Here is a 17962-nt window from a genome sequence, read left to right on the forward strand (position 1 = left end):
TGATGTTGAAGATCAACAAAACACACAGACTCCTGAAAACAAACATGGGCTGTCAGTGTGGAACAAGCTGTCAATCACCTGATGATTGGCAGGTCCCCATGGACTCTAGAGAAACAAACACAGAGGAAGGAGACACCAACAAAAGACAAACACTGGTGTGTAGTTCAGGTGGCTGGCCACATGTAGGGTTAGAGGTGCAACAATTAGACCCAAAAATGAAAGGAATGTTAATGACACCTCAGCACTCTCTTTTATCAACATAGATAAACAAATTGTTTTGTTTAATGACACCACTAGAGGAAATTGATTTAGTAATCCTCAGCTATTGGATGTCAAACATTTGGTAATTTTGACATACAGTGTTAGAGAAGAAACCCACAAAAAAATTGTCATTAATAGTAAGGGATCTTTTATATGTACCATCCCAGACAGGATAGCACATACCACAGCTTTTGATATACCAGTCGTGATGTACTGGCTGGAATGAGAAATCAATGTAGATATGCTGCCACATACTAGTATGGAGGGCACAATATTTCAAAATCTTAGGTACTGTAACCAGAAGTTGGTGATTTTTACAATAAATAACTGTTTGGCTACATTAATTTTATTTGCATAATCAAATTCTGTACAGAATAGTGGTTCACGTGAAATATTGTGATATGGTTATTGAAATATACTTGCACAGGTAACCTACTATACAAGCAGGGAAGTGGGATTCACAGATCGGCTTGGCTCCTGGGAGTTGGAAATAAATTATGTATGCACTGCCAAACAACTTTTTTTAAAGCTTGTTTTGTTTAACTATACCACTAGAGAAAATGGATTTATTAATCACCGGCTATTGGATGTCAAGCATTTGAAACCCACTACATTTTCCATAAGTAGCAAGGGATTTTTCATATGCATCATCCACAGACAGGATAGCACATATCATGGCCTTTGATATACCAGTTGTGGTGCATTGGCTGGAACGGGTTTTAGGGTGGTACCATAATGTGGAATTCAGGAGGTATTTCATGTATGTATGTTCTACTGAGACTTGGAAATCCGAAGGTTTTTTCTATCTGTTTTTTTTTCTACTATGACTTGATATATTTCCACTGGAGTAATCAGCTGATAAGAGGTGCTATGCACTGTGTGGTCATAAGCTGTTTGATATGTCACGGATAAGCATTTCTGTCTTGCCAGGGTGACAAGAGTGTTATCGGTGCTGAGTGAGCACAAAATGATAGAAGTAAGTAATCTCTGATGTTCCTGGCTCTGTCACATTCTTTCAGTGGTGTCTTCGTGTTACCCGCTTCAAGACGTGTCACAGGCAGTTAACACAAAACATGTTTCTCTTCTTGTGTTTCAGTACGCACTCAGACAGCTTCAGTGTGCAGTGATATTTAATAGATTAAAACCATGTGTAGAACAATCTGGAGTAATCAAATGATGAAACTGTTACTATTACTGTATGATGGTGATTACTAACAATAAAATACTGCAGGATGGTGAATAACAAACAATACTGCATGATCTCGGCATTCTCATGAAGTTCTTTTACGCTAGACAACAAAAACTTATTGGCAATTGGTAAATTTTGTCAAAGTATATGATGATTTTAATTAACCAAACAAGCAAGAGTGAAAGTCCTCTGAATGGCAAATAAAAAGTGATGCTTGGTAAACTCCAAATGGAAAATTAAAAATTAAAATTAATGCCAGGTATGAAACCTTCAAAGATGATCCGAAGATGAAGTCGAAGACAGCAAAGATGGTGCTAATGAATTATGACCATGTACATGAGAGGTACAGACTAAATAAACAGCAAACCAGCTAAAATTGAGATATATTTTTGAATTAGCTTGTTGACAGATTATTAATAAAGTATTTCATACCCACATGATAACCAAGCATTTTGAGAGTACTGCTAAAGCAATACACAGCCCCTAACTTGCCCAACATATTTTCGCATTGCCTAAGTTTAAGGGTCGTAACTCTGTCAAAAATTGGTAAATTGCCATATGTGAACTTGATCTGTAACTGTACATTATACGGTTATACACAAAATTTTGCTGAATGTCTCGAAACATTGTGAAAAAAAATGTTTGGGAAACTATATGTGGGACAGACAGACAGACAGACAGACAGACAGAAGAAGAGACAAAAGATATAGTAAGAAAGAAAGAAAAGTTTTATTTAACGACACACTCAACACATTTTATTTATGGTTATATGGCGTCAGACATATGGTTATGGTCCACAGATAATGGGAGAGGAAACCTGCTGTTGCCACTTCATTGGCTACTCTTTTTAGATTAGCAGCAAGGGATCTTTTGTATGTACTATCCCACAGACAGGGTAGTACATACCATGGCCTTTGATATACCAGTCATGGTGTACTGGCTGGAATGAGAAATAGCCCAATGGGTCCATCGATGGGGATCAATCCCAGACCGACTGTGCATTGAGCGAGCACTGTACCAATGGGCTACATCCCACCCCAAAACCTATAGTTCCCTTGTTTGAACCAGTAAGGGACTAATAATAAAATTTATTATATAACATTTAGTGAAATATCTTAAAACATCAGTGAAATAAAAGTGTTATCAGTCACTCAGTGATGATAACACATTTTAGAGTGAAAATTTCACTATTTCACTCTAAAATGTATTATCATCATTGTAGAAAGTTTTATCAGAACTATTTTGCTGCTGGCATTTTAAAAATAAAGATAAATTGCCAAAAGTTATATAATACAGTATATAGAAAATTTCATGTTATTTGTCAAATATGATTTATATCTCATCTCGTGAAGTTTGCAATCATATCACACTTATCGTGCAAGCGCGACTCATGAGATATGATTGCAAACTTCACGAGATGAGATATAAATCATATTTGACCAAAAAATTTATAAATATCCTCTATTTATCATATCACTACTAAGGAATAGCATTGGGCACGCCCATTACATAAATCACATATTTTGAGACATAAGTATGCAAATATTTAGAACATAAGTATGCAAATTACTTTATTATGCAAATTATATACCGAAAACGTAGAACTATTTACACCTGTCTAAATTGTTGAAGTCGGAGATAGGGTTACTATCGATAAAAAAGGAAGTGCTACAATCAAAGCAACTCTACCTTCCGGTAATTATATAGTTATGATTGATGGGTCCAGTTATCAAGCTGAATTGTCACCAGAACGTTTACAGTTAGTGCAAACAGGGGATAGGGTAGATCCACGGACATCGAAGCAGACGCCACAATCCGGCAGGCCCAAAAACAAAACTCGTAGATTTGTAGACGTAGATGATACGATGATTGGTAATGTCATTACAGAAAATGAAAATAAGAATACTGCAAAAAAAACTCTTTACGACATGCGCATTTTTGAAAACTATCTACAATCAATCAATGAGTCCAGACCAATACATGTACATGAAATGCCCCCCAAAGAACTCGATGTAATTCTGTGCAAGTTTTACATCAGTGTACGAAAAGAAACCGGGGGACATTACGAACCGAACAGTCTTACCTCTTTCCAAAGCAACATCGTAATAAATGTGGCTCAGCCTAAAAGTCCTGTTGTCCCCCTAAAACAACGAAGAATCATTTTCGACAGTGATTCAGACTCAGACTGAACTTGATGAAGCCCTTAAATAGGTCAGTGACGTAGATAGGCCTATGTCTGACAATGACGTAGTACTCAGCAAAATGCTGTGAAAAGTTATTTTGAAAAATTTGGCTATTGTCAATTATTTTATTATAATTTCATTGTTTATATATAAAACTGTTAAATTAGTATTAAATTGTTTAAATAGCTACAATCTTTGTTTCCGCTTTTAACCTAGTTTCAGAAAGCATAGATAACATTCAAGGTGTATTGACAAACCGATTATCAGCTGAGTGATTGACATGTACATGTATTCATACGTCATAACAGATTGTTACATCCGAGCGTTGGGGTTTTGTTTATTAATCATTTAAGTGAAAAATAAACAAAATTGACAGTGATATGATAAATAGAATTCGTCACTTGTATTTTTTAATATGGGAAATATCAACCTCGGCCTGTTAATCTGTATTTGTCTCAGCAGAGCCTCGACAAATACAGATTAACGAAGCCTCGGTTGATACTTCCCATATTAAAAAATACTCGTGACGAATCCTCTATGTATTACCCATGATAGATAACTAGTTTAACGTGCCCATATACCACTAGGGTTTCGAACACGCCCATCCTGAGTCCTGCCTCCGATGAGATCGGTGGCCTGACTTGGGGGGGGGGGGGGGGGGGGGGGGGGTGAAGAGAGAGGGGGGAGTTGAAAATGGGCAGAATTTAAAAAATAGCAATTAGTAAAAAAGTTAATAGAATTTAAAAAAACAAAATAAGATTAAATAAAAAGTTACAAGCCAAAAATAAAAAGAACTGACTGCTCGGCCGAATATTTATATAATTTGGAGCATTTTAGAAGGAAGAAGAAGAGAAGATCGGACTATTTAATAATATTAAAAAAGAAAGTAATTTCGAAATAAAATTTTGAACGAAGGTCTAAAAGTTTAAAGTCTGATCGATATGTCCACGCGAGTGGCCTCGTTAAGGCCGTTTGAGTGCACAGCTTATAGGGACGAGATGGGTTGCATCCCGTCAAGAAAACCCCTAGATTGACAGTCGATAGACGTTGAAGGTGTAGTGCTGTGCTGAAATGCAGATCTTGAGAAGCCTGTCTGAACGAGAGAAGAGTATCAGTCCAGTTGTCATGGGTTGGTATAGTGGTGCGGACGGGCCTGACTACAGAGGATATGAGATGGTATCACTATAAAGCAAAGTAAAGTCTAGAAAAGAGTAGTAGGGGCCCATGAGGTGAAGAATATCTCTGTTCTTATCAAAGTGACACCTCCCACTAGTGTGAGATATGTGACTGCAGCTGTTCACGATACACACTATCACTGTGTTTGAACATGAACATTGTTGATTTCCATTATGTATAACAATATCATTGAGCCACAATGTTAAAATATTGATATTGAGTAATGAATATGATATTAAACCTGCTATTGTGACAAGTGTATTATTTTGTGAGGGACACACACTTTATTACAAAAAGGAAGCTTGTTTAATGCATATAAAAATTATACATGTATTACTGCTTGATCGTAATCGACATAGAAGAGCAGTTAACCATTTGTTTTTAAAGCCACCACCAGAGTACATTGATTACTTAATCACAGATTAATGGCTGCCAAAACATTTGATAATTCTTAGTCTGCAGATGAAACCCATTACATTTTACCATTAGCAGCAAGGAATCCTGTATATGCTCTTTTCACAGAGTCAAAGTTTATTTTGTTTAATGACACCACTAGAGCATATTAATTTATAAATCATCAGCTATTGGATGTAAAACAAATTGAAATTTTGACATATAATCTTAGAGAGGAAGCCCGCTTAGTTCCATTAGTAGCAAGGGATCTTTTATGTGCACCATCCCAGACAGAATAGCACACACCACGGCCTTTGATATACCAGTCGCGGTGCACTGGGTTCACTGATGTGGACTGATCCTAGACCAACTGCACACCAAACAAGACAAGTGCTTTACCACTGGGCTATGTCCCACCCCTTCCTAGAGATACAGCATATATACGTTGGAAAAAAAAGAGGTAAAATCCACCAAGGGGGTTTGATCCTAAGACCCAATCACCTCAGACAAGCACTCTACCCACAGAGTTAAATCCTGTCTACAGCCAGGCTCAGCTGTGTGGTTTCACTTTCATTCTACCACCAACAAGCTTCACTGTGCCTCTTTGTTTAATACATGGAATATCATGTCGCCCTCTAATTCACTGTAAGTGTCTCCAGCTGGCAAGTGAAACTTGTCAACATTTATTAAGTCAAGCTGTGATAGGATCATTTGATTTTAATTGGTGACCCGCCTCGTAATGCTGAGCTGGGCCTCATTATGTACCGCTACTGGATCACTACCGCAGAACATCTGTAGTACGTTAACAACATGGCTTAACCTCTGTGATCTTACCAACCCACACATGCACAGTGGACACCAACACATACCCATGGTAACTAGTCCACCCCACCTAGTGATGACCAACCTATACACAACTACCCTACCCAAGTAACTACAGACCAACCCATATCCATGGTGACTACTAACACATATTACTATCATACCCCCCCCCACCCCACCCCACCCCATCCCACTGGAGACAAAGCTCACCCCACCCATAGTTAGTTTGTTTTGTTTAATGACACCACTGCAGCACATTAATTTATTAATCATCAGCTATTAGATGTCAAACATTTGGTAATTTTGACATATAGTCTTAGAGAGGAAAGCTGCTATATCTTCCCACCAGTAACAAGGGATCTTTTATACGCACCATCCCACAGACAGGATGACACACAGAACGGCCTTCGATATACCAGTCGTGGTGCACTGGCTGGAATGAGAACTAGCCCAATAGGCCCACCGACGGGGATCGATCCCAAACCGACCGTGCATCAAGAGAGTGCTTTGCCACTGGGCTACATCCCAGATAGAGACCACCCATAGAGACTAACTCCACATCACCTCAAATAAACACTTACCCTCACCTAGTGAAAAGTTTGTTTATTTATTTAACGACGCCACTAGAGCCTCACCTAGTGAATACCTACACACATCCCTATTTCGTTTACCATACCCCACCCAATGGTGACAAATCTCACCCCACCCATTGAAGATTACCTGTCAGCTAAAATGACCCCCCAACCCTCCACTAGACATAACATCAATACCAATGCCCACCTTCTCAGTGATAGAAAGCAAAGGAATATTTGTTTAGCCAACACATATTAAACTATGACTATATAGTTCATTGTAAATGACATTAACATTTTAAACATTGTAAGAGTAAAAAGTGAAATTTTTTAACACCAATTATAATTTTATTTAACATGAGTGTCTGTATTTAAGTGTTATTCTTTTAACAGTAGAGATAGAGGTGAACTCTTCACACTATTCAAATGGAAACATTCAAACAGCATGGTAGCTTTTTCCCATAACAAATGTCCTTGTTACGCCTATTATGTTACAGACATGTTTTCCTTCGACACACCAGGTTTTTTTGGCCCCATATCTTTTCTGAATGGCGACTCCTCAGATGAACACATGGTTTTGATTGTGAAATCTTTGCCTCAACACATGGGAGGACAACTATTTTGTAATTTGCTTTATCATCACACATACTGTGTAGCAACATAAAACATGACAGTGTACACATAATAACATCTTGTCTCTTTGATTTTTTTGTTAACTAATAATGCACAAACTCAGTTATGTCCAAAAATTAATTATCTGTGATGTTGATTGAGGAATTTATATATTACTAGATGTAACCCGTCCTTAGTACTGCAACATTTAGATGGGGTGTGATGGCTTTCCTCCAAAAATATGACTGCCGGGTATATAGCCAGCCCTCATTAGCCGTGGCTATATGTTACATGACAAAGATGGTGATTTGCATTGCTGCTAAATTTATGGAATTCATCTTTGTATGCAATATTTAGCATGATGTGTGTACGGTAGTCAATTGGACCTGAGCACAAAAAGATCCTATCAAAATGTGATATGGATCTTGTAAATACAATAAGACTATCAGCAGTTAAAATCAAAAGAGAAGTGGTCAGAAGGATCAGAACATGCTAAAATGGCCTTGCATATCATATTACAGTGATGTAATACCTATTTTAAAATAAAAGCTTAAATATCTATACAATATTTAAATAAAGCTAATTTTTTAGCATTTCTGATCAAATCCAGTCTATTTTGTGAAAAATTATTTTATGCCAAAAAAAGCTGAAATCAGATATAAAAAAAAACCCTGAATAAAATCACATCCCTGATATTAACATTTATCATCCATTAAAGGCTTTTGTAGGAGATATTGCTGGCACCATAATTTGCGATAATCTTGATTGGTCAAATTTTAATCACGAGACAATGTTTTGTTATGTCACTGTGTTTGTTTCAGCGCTAAACCTACCATTAGTGACGTCACGCCACTGCCGTTCTGCTAGTTAACGAGTCTACCGCCGACATTCAACCCACATTACTGACATTGTTTACAACTGTCGCAAATGAAAAGAACGATAATGGATGATAAAAAGAATACCCCCCTCGTGTCTTGTGATATCATAATTTATCAGCACTCGTTGATAAAAATATAAAAAAATACTTTATATCACAAGACACTCAGGGAGTATCCTCTATATATATTTTGCATAAAAAATATATGCTTCATATAAAAGTAAATTTAAAAACTGAAAATTAAGACTTGTTTTAAAGAAAGCCAAGTCAAATAGCTCAGAATAAATTTTTAGTCTGAATGAAATTAAAATGTTTTGTCTCTAAAGTTAATCTAAAAGTCCCAGTAGCAAAGCATAGTAGGTAATTGCAAGTGCCTACTAATCCCAAATTCAGTCAGCAAATCACATCTTAAATAGTCAGACCAAGCACACAGCATCCAGTAGAGTGAGCCTGGACCGAAATGTGACATAGATAGCTAGAGAGACAAAGACTGGGATGTGGAGTTGTACATGTTGTGTTGCTACACTATGAAGATAAAACATGGACTTCCAAGAGGTCATCAGAAGTGATGCTGGGGGTTTGGGGGTATTTTTTAACACAATAAAAATCCTAAATACAGAAAGACCTATTTCCTCATATTAAAGTTACTTCCATTTAACGTTGCATAATGAAGGCAAAATGCAATATATATATATATATATATCCAACAGAACATCTGCATGCACTCTGATTAAGATTCAAGTCATATGCACTCTGATTGCAGAAGTTGTGATTTCCATGTCTTACTAAGCCAGTGATTACAAGCTGAGAAGACGGCAATCTGCACGACAACTGCCTCTCGCTAAATGGCAGAACACCTGTAGTGTGTGGAATGCACTATGATGCACAAGATGGTCTCAGAATGCACAAGTCATCAGTTGCCCTGTGAGACTGTGTGCCAACCATCGTGACAAGCAGCTCCCTGCTAAATGGACAGCACCCAGACTGGGGTCAAGTCATTTGTGAGAAGAATGTGGACAATGCATGCTTTAACTCGGGGTACGGAGAAGTGTGGTGTTTTATAAATGAACATAAAACCCTTCCATTACTTGATGACAACACTGTTATGATTCATTTCCCTCCACGCAGCACCAGGAATGATAAACACAGCTTACAGTGCTCTACAAAAAACAGATATGTAACTTTCTATGCAGCATGCAGTCTTAATGAACATTGCCAAATACTTTATGTCAATATTTATGGTAACGGATGCAGACCTTTTATTATGCAAATCACCAAAGTCTGGAGTTTATGAATAGCTGAAACAATTTCAGCTTCCATCAAATTAGACTATCCATAAAATAGATACTCTAAAACCACGTTACCTTCTCTCTCCATGAATGCCTTTTGTATGTTTCATCATTAACCCCTTCCCCTATGTACATGTGAACATCTACTCTTGACACTGAAAGGTATATTAAATACAATTAACATCTGTAATTGTATACATTTTACACCATGAAAAACAAGAAATAACTGAATTTAAGTTGGTTGATAAAATTTTATAATTTTTGGAAGGGTATGAACTGTGTCAGCAAATCTCACTTTATTCTTGTACACTCTTTGAACAGTAATGTCTTCCATCTTTCTGTCTCTCTCTCTCTCTCTCTCTCTCTCTCTGTGTCAGTTTTGTTATCTTCCAAGCTCTAAATACCCAAAACATGCAGTTTCTACTAGGTAATCATCTCCACATCCTCAAACACTCTGGTTTAACACTCGTAATAGGACCCGTGAAGTGGGTGAAACTCGGTGTATGTGGCCTTACACCTCCTCATTGAGTCTAGCGGTGCACTTACTCGGGGTAGGAGCTGGTAATGGAATGAAAAATGCCCCATTGCCTCAGATGGATCACGAACTCAGTACTGGTAGTACCAAAGCAAATACCTTCCGGCTGGGACAAAGTTCAAGATGCACCCAACGTTTGATAGAGCAGATGCTACCACAAGTCCTGTGATTGGTGATAAATGTAAGTGTATTGGTTTCATCTTGGCAGAAAATTAGTTGCATCTCTGCAAAAAATGTATGCAATTTATTTCGTCTAGTACCACTGTATCAAGTAGCCTTGTGCTTGAAACATGTATGGGGTACATGTAAAAAAAAAAAAAGTACTTGAATTTTGTGCAGAACTAGGGTAGTCATAGATGCTACCCGTTATCTCAGAAATGAGCAGCTTGAGCCCCAATTTTTTCTGATTCACGTTAAGGGTGAGTGGTGGTTGTATTTATATCCTGGCATTTATGTCTATTGATACACTGCAGGTAAGAGTTTTAGCCACATGTTACTATTGTCATCTATTGGATTTGATTTGGTAGCATACACCATACCAGCACACATTCAGTGAATAATAAAAAATATTATGATTTTGTCATTTTATTTAATTAAACTATACTGGATGATTAATTTGCCATCACTCTACCATGCAAGTTCACAATGACCTTGACCATGACAATAATCACTGTACATGGCTCTGAATGGAGTTTGAATAAAAGTTAGAGGAAAAGTTGGTTTTGGCTTATAATTCATACTGTAAAGATTTCAATAATTTCTTTTTACATGGTATTTGACTTGCCATATACAACTGCTCTTAAATATGGTATTATATATAGGCCACCTGAACTAAGATTTTAATAGCAATTTCTTTTTATATTAAAAATAGCATGTCCCAATAGTAGGTTAGTGTCTTTAGTTTCCATTAACATAGTTAATTTTTCATGTATGAAATTCTAAAAACTCAAATTTGTAAAGAACTTGATTTTTATTGTCATTTTGACATATTTATAGGGTGCTAATTTATATTTTAGACAAATTTGTAGTTTTAGGCAAAATTTAAAGTAAATTTGAAGATAAACTTGACCAAAAACATAATTAAATTTATTGTCATTATTGTGCCTTCTGTTCTTATTTATACATAACAATAAGCTTGCTAAACATATATTTAGATCTCCAGATCAATTTTTTTATTTTAATACTCACTTAGTTCGCTCTCATAAAGAGCATTTTAATTTTATACTAGATTCAGAACAAATTTTTTCAGATTTGATTATCTGCCTTGGACTAAGTTGATAATTTATTTTACTGTTACTAGCTAAATAAAATGCTGGATTACAGATTGTAGGAATACATCCAATATACATATTGTATTCATCTGGATTAGAAAATAATGCAAGAAAATAGATGTTCGGGTAATTATGTCATTTAAAAATAGTGGGTTTTTTCAGTAATTAATCCAAAATAAATGTGTGAAAGTTGCATGATAATTCCAAATATCACAAATATTGAAACCTCCAAACTACAGTAGGCTATAAATAAAATATAGTCAGAAATATTGGTGGCTGCCAATGGTTTTGATGGTTCATCATGAAAATCAGCATGGCCGATGAATTTGAAATTCCCACACCTGGTAACTTGAAGACACCCAGACCCAAGATACAGGATTTCCTCTCAACACTAATGTTCAGGACATGAAGTCATTACTTCATACAGGTACAGTCATGTTTGTGTTTCCTTCCTCAGACAGTGTATTTTTTTAATACTGATATTTCTTTGATGTGCCTGTTAAGGTCTTCATAATCTACGGGTCAGTCAAGTGCATGTGTTTTAATGGAATTCTTTAAAGGGGTAGAGGTACTCTGACTATCTTAGTTGTCTCTACATATATACCTGAGTACACATACCCAACTGACAGTAAATATCTTTAGGAGTTTTATTTAAAACATTTTATTGTTTAATATGACATATTGCATTTGTACAAAACTGTATGCAACATATATGCCTCATGAGGTGTACATTATATTAGGTTGCACTGTAGAAACAACAGTTTCAGTGAGGTTGTCAGTTTATGTCAGAATACACCAGATCCTGGCTGTCATAAAAACACACAGCTGGACACTTTTTAGAAAATGTTTGTTATCAGTATAGGTAGTACTAAACCAAATAACTTCCAGATGGGTCAAAGTTCGAGGTGCACCCAACTTTTGATAGAGAAGTGAACACAACAAATCCTGTGATTGTTGATAAATGTGAGTGTGTTGGTTGTAAAAAAAAAATAGTTTCATCTGGGCAAAAAATTTATGCAATTTTATTTCATCTAGTACCACTGTGTCAACTAGCCTTGTGCTTTAAACATGTATGGGGTACCTGTAAAAAATAAAAGTAGTCAAATTTTGTGCGGAACTAGGGTAGTCATAGACGCTACCTGTTATCTCAGAAACACTCTCTCACTCTCTCTCTCTCTCTCTCTCTCTCTCTCTCTCTCTCTCTCTCTCTCTCTCTCTCTCTCTCTCTCTCTCTCTCTCTCTCTCCTTAAAAAAATACTCCACAAACATGTAACACAGAAACAAAGACATATTTTGGTTAGGACACTACAAACATACATAGATGATCATGACAAGATGACTGCCATGGTGAAGCTATGGTAATTCTCTTTCAGTACGGACTACTTGAAAGGGCCATGCTGCAAGATTTCTGTCACTTCTGTATCACCCGAGCTCTCAGAACATGCAGCGTCTACTGGGTAATCATCTCCCCATCCTCAAACACACTGGTTTAACATGACACACTCATAATAGCACCCGTGAAGTAGGTGAAACTCGGTGTATGTGGTCCTACACCACCGCATTGAGCCAAGCTGTGCACTCACTCTAATCCCCATTACCTCAGGTAGAACATGAACCCAATGCACATGCTTTCGACCTTGAGTCTGATAGCTTAAACCCCTTCACTCTGTTGGTATAAAATGCAATTAAAGCTAGTAGCATTGTCAGGGCTAGCAGACAATTTTACCAAATTATCTATTACACTTCAGACATTGCATAAACCCAGTTATTTTCTTATAAACTATCAATTACATGAAATTATTTTCCCAAATTTAAATAAATCTGACAAGTTATTTTTAAAATTTGCAACTGGTGTCAGAGATATGAATATACCAGAATCAACAGAGCATGATAGCTATAAATCACAGCTTGACAATCAGACACTTATGTAAAATCAAGATATGTAAACTTAACTAGTTTTTAACCAATATTCCAAAGTTATTCTTAAATACATTTTGGACATGAAAGTAACCCATCCATTTGTTATGCAACTATTGCTAAGTGATCTCCATATTTTGCAGGGGTGATAGAGAAGAAGGACCAATAAACAACATGAGGGGTCACATCTCATAATTTGTGTGATTCAAAGTAAAGTTTGTTTTATTTAACGACGCCGCTAGAGCACATTGATTTTTTATCTTATCATCGGCTATTGGACGTCAAACATATGGTCATTCTGACACTGTTTTTAGAGGAAACCCGCTGTCGCCACATAGGCTACTCTTTTTACGACAGGCAGCAAGGGATCTTTTATTTGCACTTCCCACAGGCAGGATAGCACAAACCATGGCCTTTGTTGAACCAGTTATGGATCACTGGTTGGTGCAAGTGGTTTACACCTACCCATTGAGCCTTGCAGAGCACTCACTCAGGGTTTGGAGTCGGTATCTCGATTAAAAATCCCATGCCTCGACTGGGATCCGAACCCAGTACCTACCAGCCTGTAGACCGATGGCCTGCCACGACGCCACCGAGGCCGGTTTGTGTGATTCAAAGCAATTTATCACTTACATGTAAAGATGAGTACCTACCGAAACATTAGAACTCAAATTGATGACATTTCCAGGCTGCATGTGAAATCAGTTAGTCTTGGCATGTTTGGTTTTGGTTTTGTAATTATTACTATTAGTATTTTTAACCAACAATGACAAAATGGCTGCAATGTTTCAATCATGGCTTCCTGTTCAAGTCATACTACTCAAGCAAGTTTGTCATTAAGTAACAGTAAACACATGCATACATGTACACATACCACAGTAAACACATGCATACATGTACACATACCACAGTAAACACATGCATACATGTACACATACCACAGTAAACACATGCATACATGTACACATACCACACACACACATAGAACATTTTGTTTTCAAAATTTAGATTTGCAATATTTCTCGTTAATTGGAAATAGATTAGCAACTCCTGTTTAATGTTTTAAAATGGTGTAGCGATCTTTGAAACTTATGCAACGAACTGCGACACGATACTGAACAAAATGTTACCTGATATACATACACACATGTACGCACATACGTACAAACACACACAATAAACCTACTCCTTGTTTTGAAACACTGGAATCATTAAGTTATTCTAGTGTGCATACTTACAACATTTATACATGCACTATATAAAACAAACCATCTACTGGTTTCAGTGAACAAAGGGAAACAACTCTTAATAAAAAGAAAAAACCCTGGGAGATGCTATTCTGCATAACAATTTACACAGTATCAGACACAAAAACATCCTGATGGTTTGTAACTTGTTATTTAATGCATGAATGAACAGGAAAAATGATTATGATGACAATGTTAATGCTGATAGTGGGTAAATATATAAATAAGAAATACATCCAACTAAAAACATCCATTTTTATTTTTATTTGATGGATTAAACAGTAGCCCTTGATTTAATTTGGGAGACTGAGGTAGCTCAGTGGTAAAGCACTTGCCCTACAATGGGTTCATCAAAAGCTGTGGTATGTACTGTCCTGTCTGTGGTACAATGCATATAAAAGATCACTTGCTGTTTTATAATTAGGATTAGCCCAAGTGGAGGCAGCTGATTTCAAATCTTTCAACCAAATGTCAAAATACACATCAAATGGCTGTATTTAAACAAATGTGTGGAGGTGTTGATAAGCAAATACTCCTTTCCTTTCAATTTAAAATATTTAACAAATCCTTAAGAATGAAATAGATCTACAGATATATTTTTTTATACTTTTACTTAAATCTAACATTAAAAAGCATGAAGCATTTGAAGATATGAAAAACTCCATATAACTTACGTCAAACTCCTTGGAGTCAAACATGTGTTTCAGAATAACTGTTCGCTCGTGTTTCTTCCGTGTGGGTTCTGTCGGTATTTCTGGGAGCCATGCAAACAACCTGAATAATATTATACAACACATTTTATCTTGGAATTAATAAGAAAAATACAATAATGTATTAAAAAATTCAGTCGTGGGATTTTCTTTTATATTATCCCCAGATCAATGTGGCTATGACAAGGCTGTGTGCTACAATACATGTAGAAATGGAATATAAAAATATACTGTTTCTGTATGTATGCATGCACATGGGGATAACATATAAAACATTTATCAACTGCATCAATGTTAAAGAGAATGGGAGAGAAAAAAGGAAAAGTATGGACATAGGCAGGTAGGGACTGGGCCCATGTCACACCCGAGGTAATGGGGGATTCTTCATTCCAGTACTGGCTCCAACCCGGACTGAGTGCACTGCTAGACTCAATGGAGAGGTGTAGGGCCACATACACACAGTTTCACCCACTTTAATGGACTTGATTATACTTGTCTTCCCTAAATATATGCCACTTTATGGATGTGATTATGGGCATCTCCCCCAAATATATGCCACTTTATGGATGTGATTATGGGTGTCTCCCCCAAGTGTATGCCACTTTATGGATGTGATTATGGGTGTCTTTCCAGAGTGTATGCCACATTATGGATGTGCTTATGGGTGTCTTTCCAGAGTGTATGCCACATTATGGATGTGATTATGGGTGTCTCCCCCAAGTATTTGTCACTTTATGGATGTGATTATGGGTGTTTCCCTCAAGTGTATGCCACTTTATGGATGTGATTATGGATGCTTCCTCCAAGTGTATGCTACATTATGGATGTAATTATGGGTCTTTTTCCAGAGTATATGCCATGTTATGGATGTGATTATGGGTGTCTTCCTAGAGTGTATTCTACTTTATGGATGTGATTATGATAGTCTTCCCAGACTGTATGCCACTTTATGGATGTGATTATGGGTGTCTCCCCCAAGTGTATGCCACTTTATGGATGTGATTATGGGTGTCTTTCCAGAGTGTATGCCACTTTATGGATGTGATTATGGGCGTCTCCCCCAAGTGTATGCCACTTTATGGATGTGATTATGGGTGTCTTCCCAGATTGTATGCCACTTTATGGATGTGATTATGGGTGTCTTTCCAGAGTGTATGCCACTTTATGGATGTGATTATGGGTGTCTCCCCCAAGTGTATGCCACTTTATGGATGTGATTATGGGTGTCTCCCCCAAGTGTATGCCACTTTATGGATATGATTATGGGCGTCTTCCCCAAGTGTATGCCACTTTATGGATATGATTATGGGTGTCTCCCTCAAGTGTATGCCACTTTATGGATATGATTATGGGTGTCTCCCTCAAGTGTATGCCACTTTATGGATGTGATTATGGGTGTCTCCCTCAAGTGTATGCCACTTTATGGATGTGATTATGGGCGTCTTCCCCAAGTGTATGCCACTTTATGGATGTGATTATGGGTGTCTCCCTCAAGTGTATGCCACTTTATGGATGTGATTATGGGCGTCTTCCCCAAGTGTATGCCACTTTATGGATATGATTATGGGCGTCTTCCTCAAGTGTATGCCACTTTATGGATGTGATTATGGGTGTCTCCCTCAAGTGTATGCCACTTTATGGATGTGATTATGGGTGTCTCCCCCAAGTGTATGCCACTTTATGGATATGATTATGGGCGTCTTCCCCAAGTGTATGCCACTTTATGGATATGATTATGGGCGTCTCCCTCAAGTGTATGCCACTTTATGGATATGATTATGGGTGTCTCCCTCAAGTGTATGCCACTTTATGGATGTGATTATGGGGGTCTCCCTCAAGTGTATGCCACTTTATGGATGTGATTATGGTGTCTCCCTCAAGTGTATGCCACTTTATGGATGTGATTATGGGCGTCTCCCTCAAGTGTATGCCACTTTATGGATGTGATTATGGTGTCTCCCTCAAGTGTATGCCACTTTATGGATGTGATTATGGGTGTCTCCCTCAAGTGTATGCCACTTTATGGATGTGATTATGGTGTCTCCCTCAAGTGTATGCCACTTTATGGATGTGATTATGGGTGTCTCCCTCAAGTGTATGCCACTTCATGGATGTGATTATGGTGTCTCCCTCAAGTGTATGCCTCCGAATGGGGGATAATTACCAAGCAGACACTGCAGGTTCCGTGTACACTGGGCTAATATAATACCAAGATAGCTCAACTGACAGCAAGTGTGGATCATGCCCCAGTCAAGCAGTCTCATACAGAAATGGAAATACTGCAGCCTTACCATTAATCTCCTCATCACATGTGTTTTGTGACATTCAGTTAAAAAAATCTTTGTCTGTGTTAAATATTTGTGGGGGTTTTAAAATGAATTTTTAAAAATTATTTTTTAACAAGAGAAGGATTTTAGTTTTTAAAAAAATCAATTCAAATTTATTCTTGCAAAAATGTTTGACAAGAATCAAACAAATTTACAAGATGTACAAAATGTTCACTTTACTTTTCCTGCTTCTCTTTCAGTTTCTTTTTCTGTCTGTTGTTCAACTTCTTTTTCCTTTTGGGGTCGTACGAGCCCTTCATTTCAAACTTGGCCTTCTCCACACTTATCATGCGGTCACGAATGTACGAGCCATCCAAAATCTGCAGGGCTAGGTCCACTGATTCACTCTGCAATAAAATCAGTCATATTATCTAACATTGCAAACAATGACTATATTATTATGTCACTGTCACATGATTCCATTTTTAAAGTTTATTTTGTTACCAAGCAACCATACTTCCTAAAAGCAGGAGTCACAAAGCCCTCTCGACACTGTCCTACTTTTCACAGAATATATTCTGACACAGAAATTGTATTGGAATACACGTTTAATAGAATAGTGGTATGCGACCTTTATGTCT

At 37.2% G+C, this 17962-nt stretch overlaps 1 protein-coding gene across 2 annotated transcripts in view; it reads right to left on the reverse strand.

Moving 5' to 3' along the window:
• LOC121372593 (HIV Tat-specific factor 1 homolog) overlaps positions 1-17962 on the reverse strand; it is a 32840-nt gene that overhangs the window by 7539 nt on the left and 7339 nt on the right. For both annotated transcript variants that reach the window (XM_041498999.1, XM_041499000.1), the window contains exons 5-6: positions 17562-17728; positions 15019-15118 (exon numbers count right to left, since the gene is read on the reverse strand). In XM_041498999.1, coding sequence (XP_041354933.1) covers positions 15019-15118; positions 17562-17728 — 267 coding nt within the window. The remainder of the gene's footprint in view (positions 1-15018; positions 15119-17561; positions 17729-17962) is intronic.

This window comes from Gigantopelta aegis, chromosome 4 (genome assembly GCF_016097555.1).
Source record: "Gigantopelta aegis isolate Gae_Host chromosome 4, Gae_host_genome, whole genome shotgun sequence".
NCBI lineage: Eukaryota > Metazoa > Mollusca > Gastropoda > Neomphalida > Peltospiridae > Gigantopelta > Gigantopelta aegis.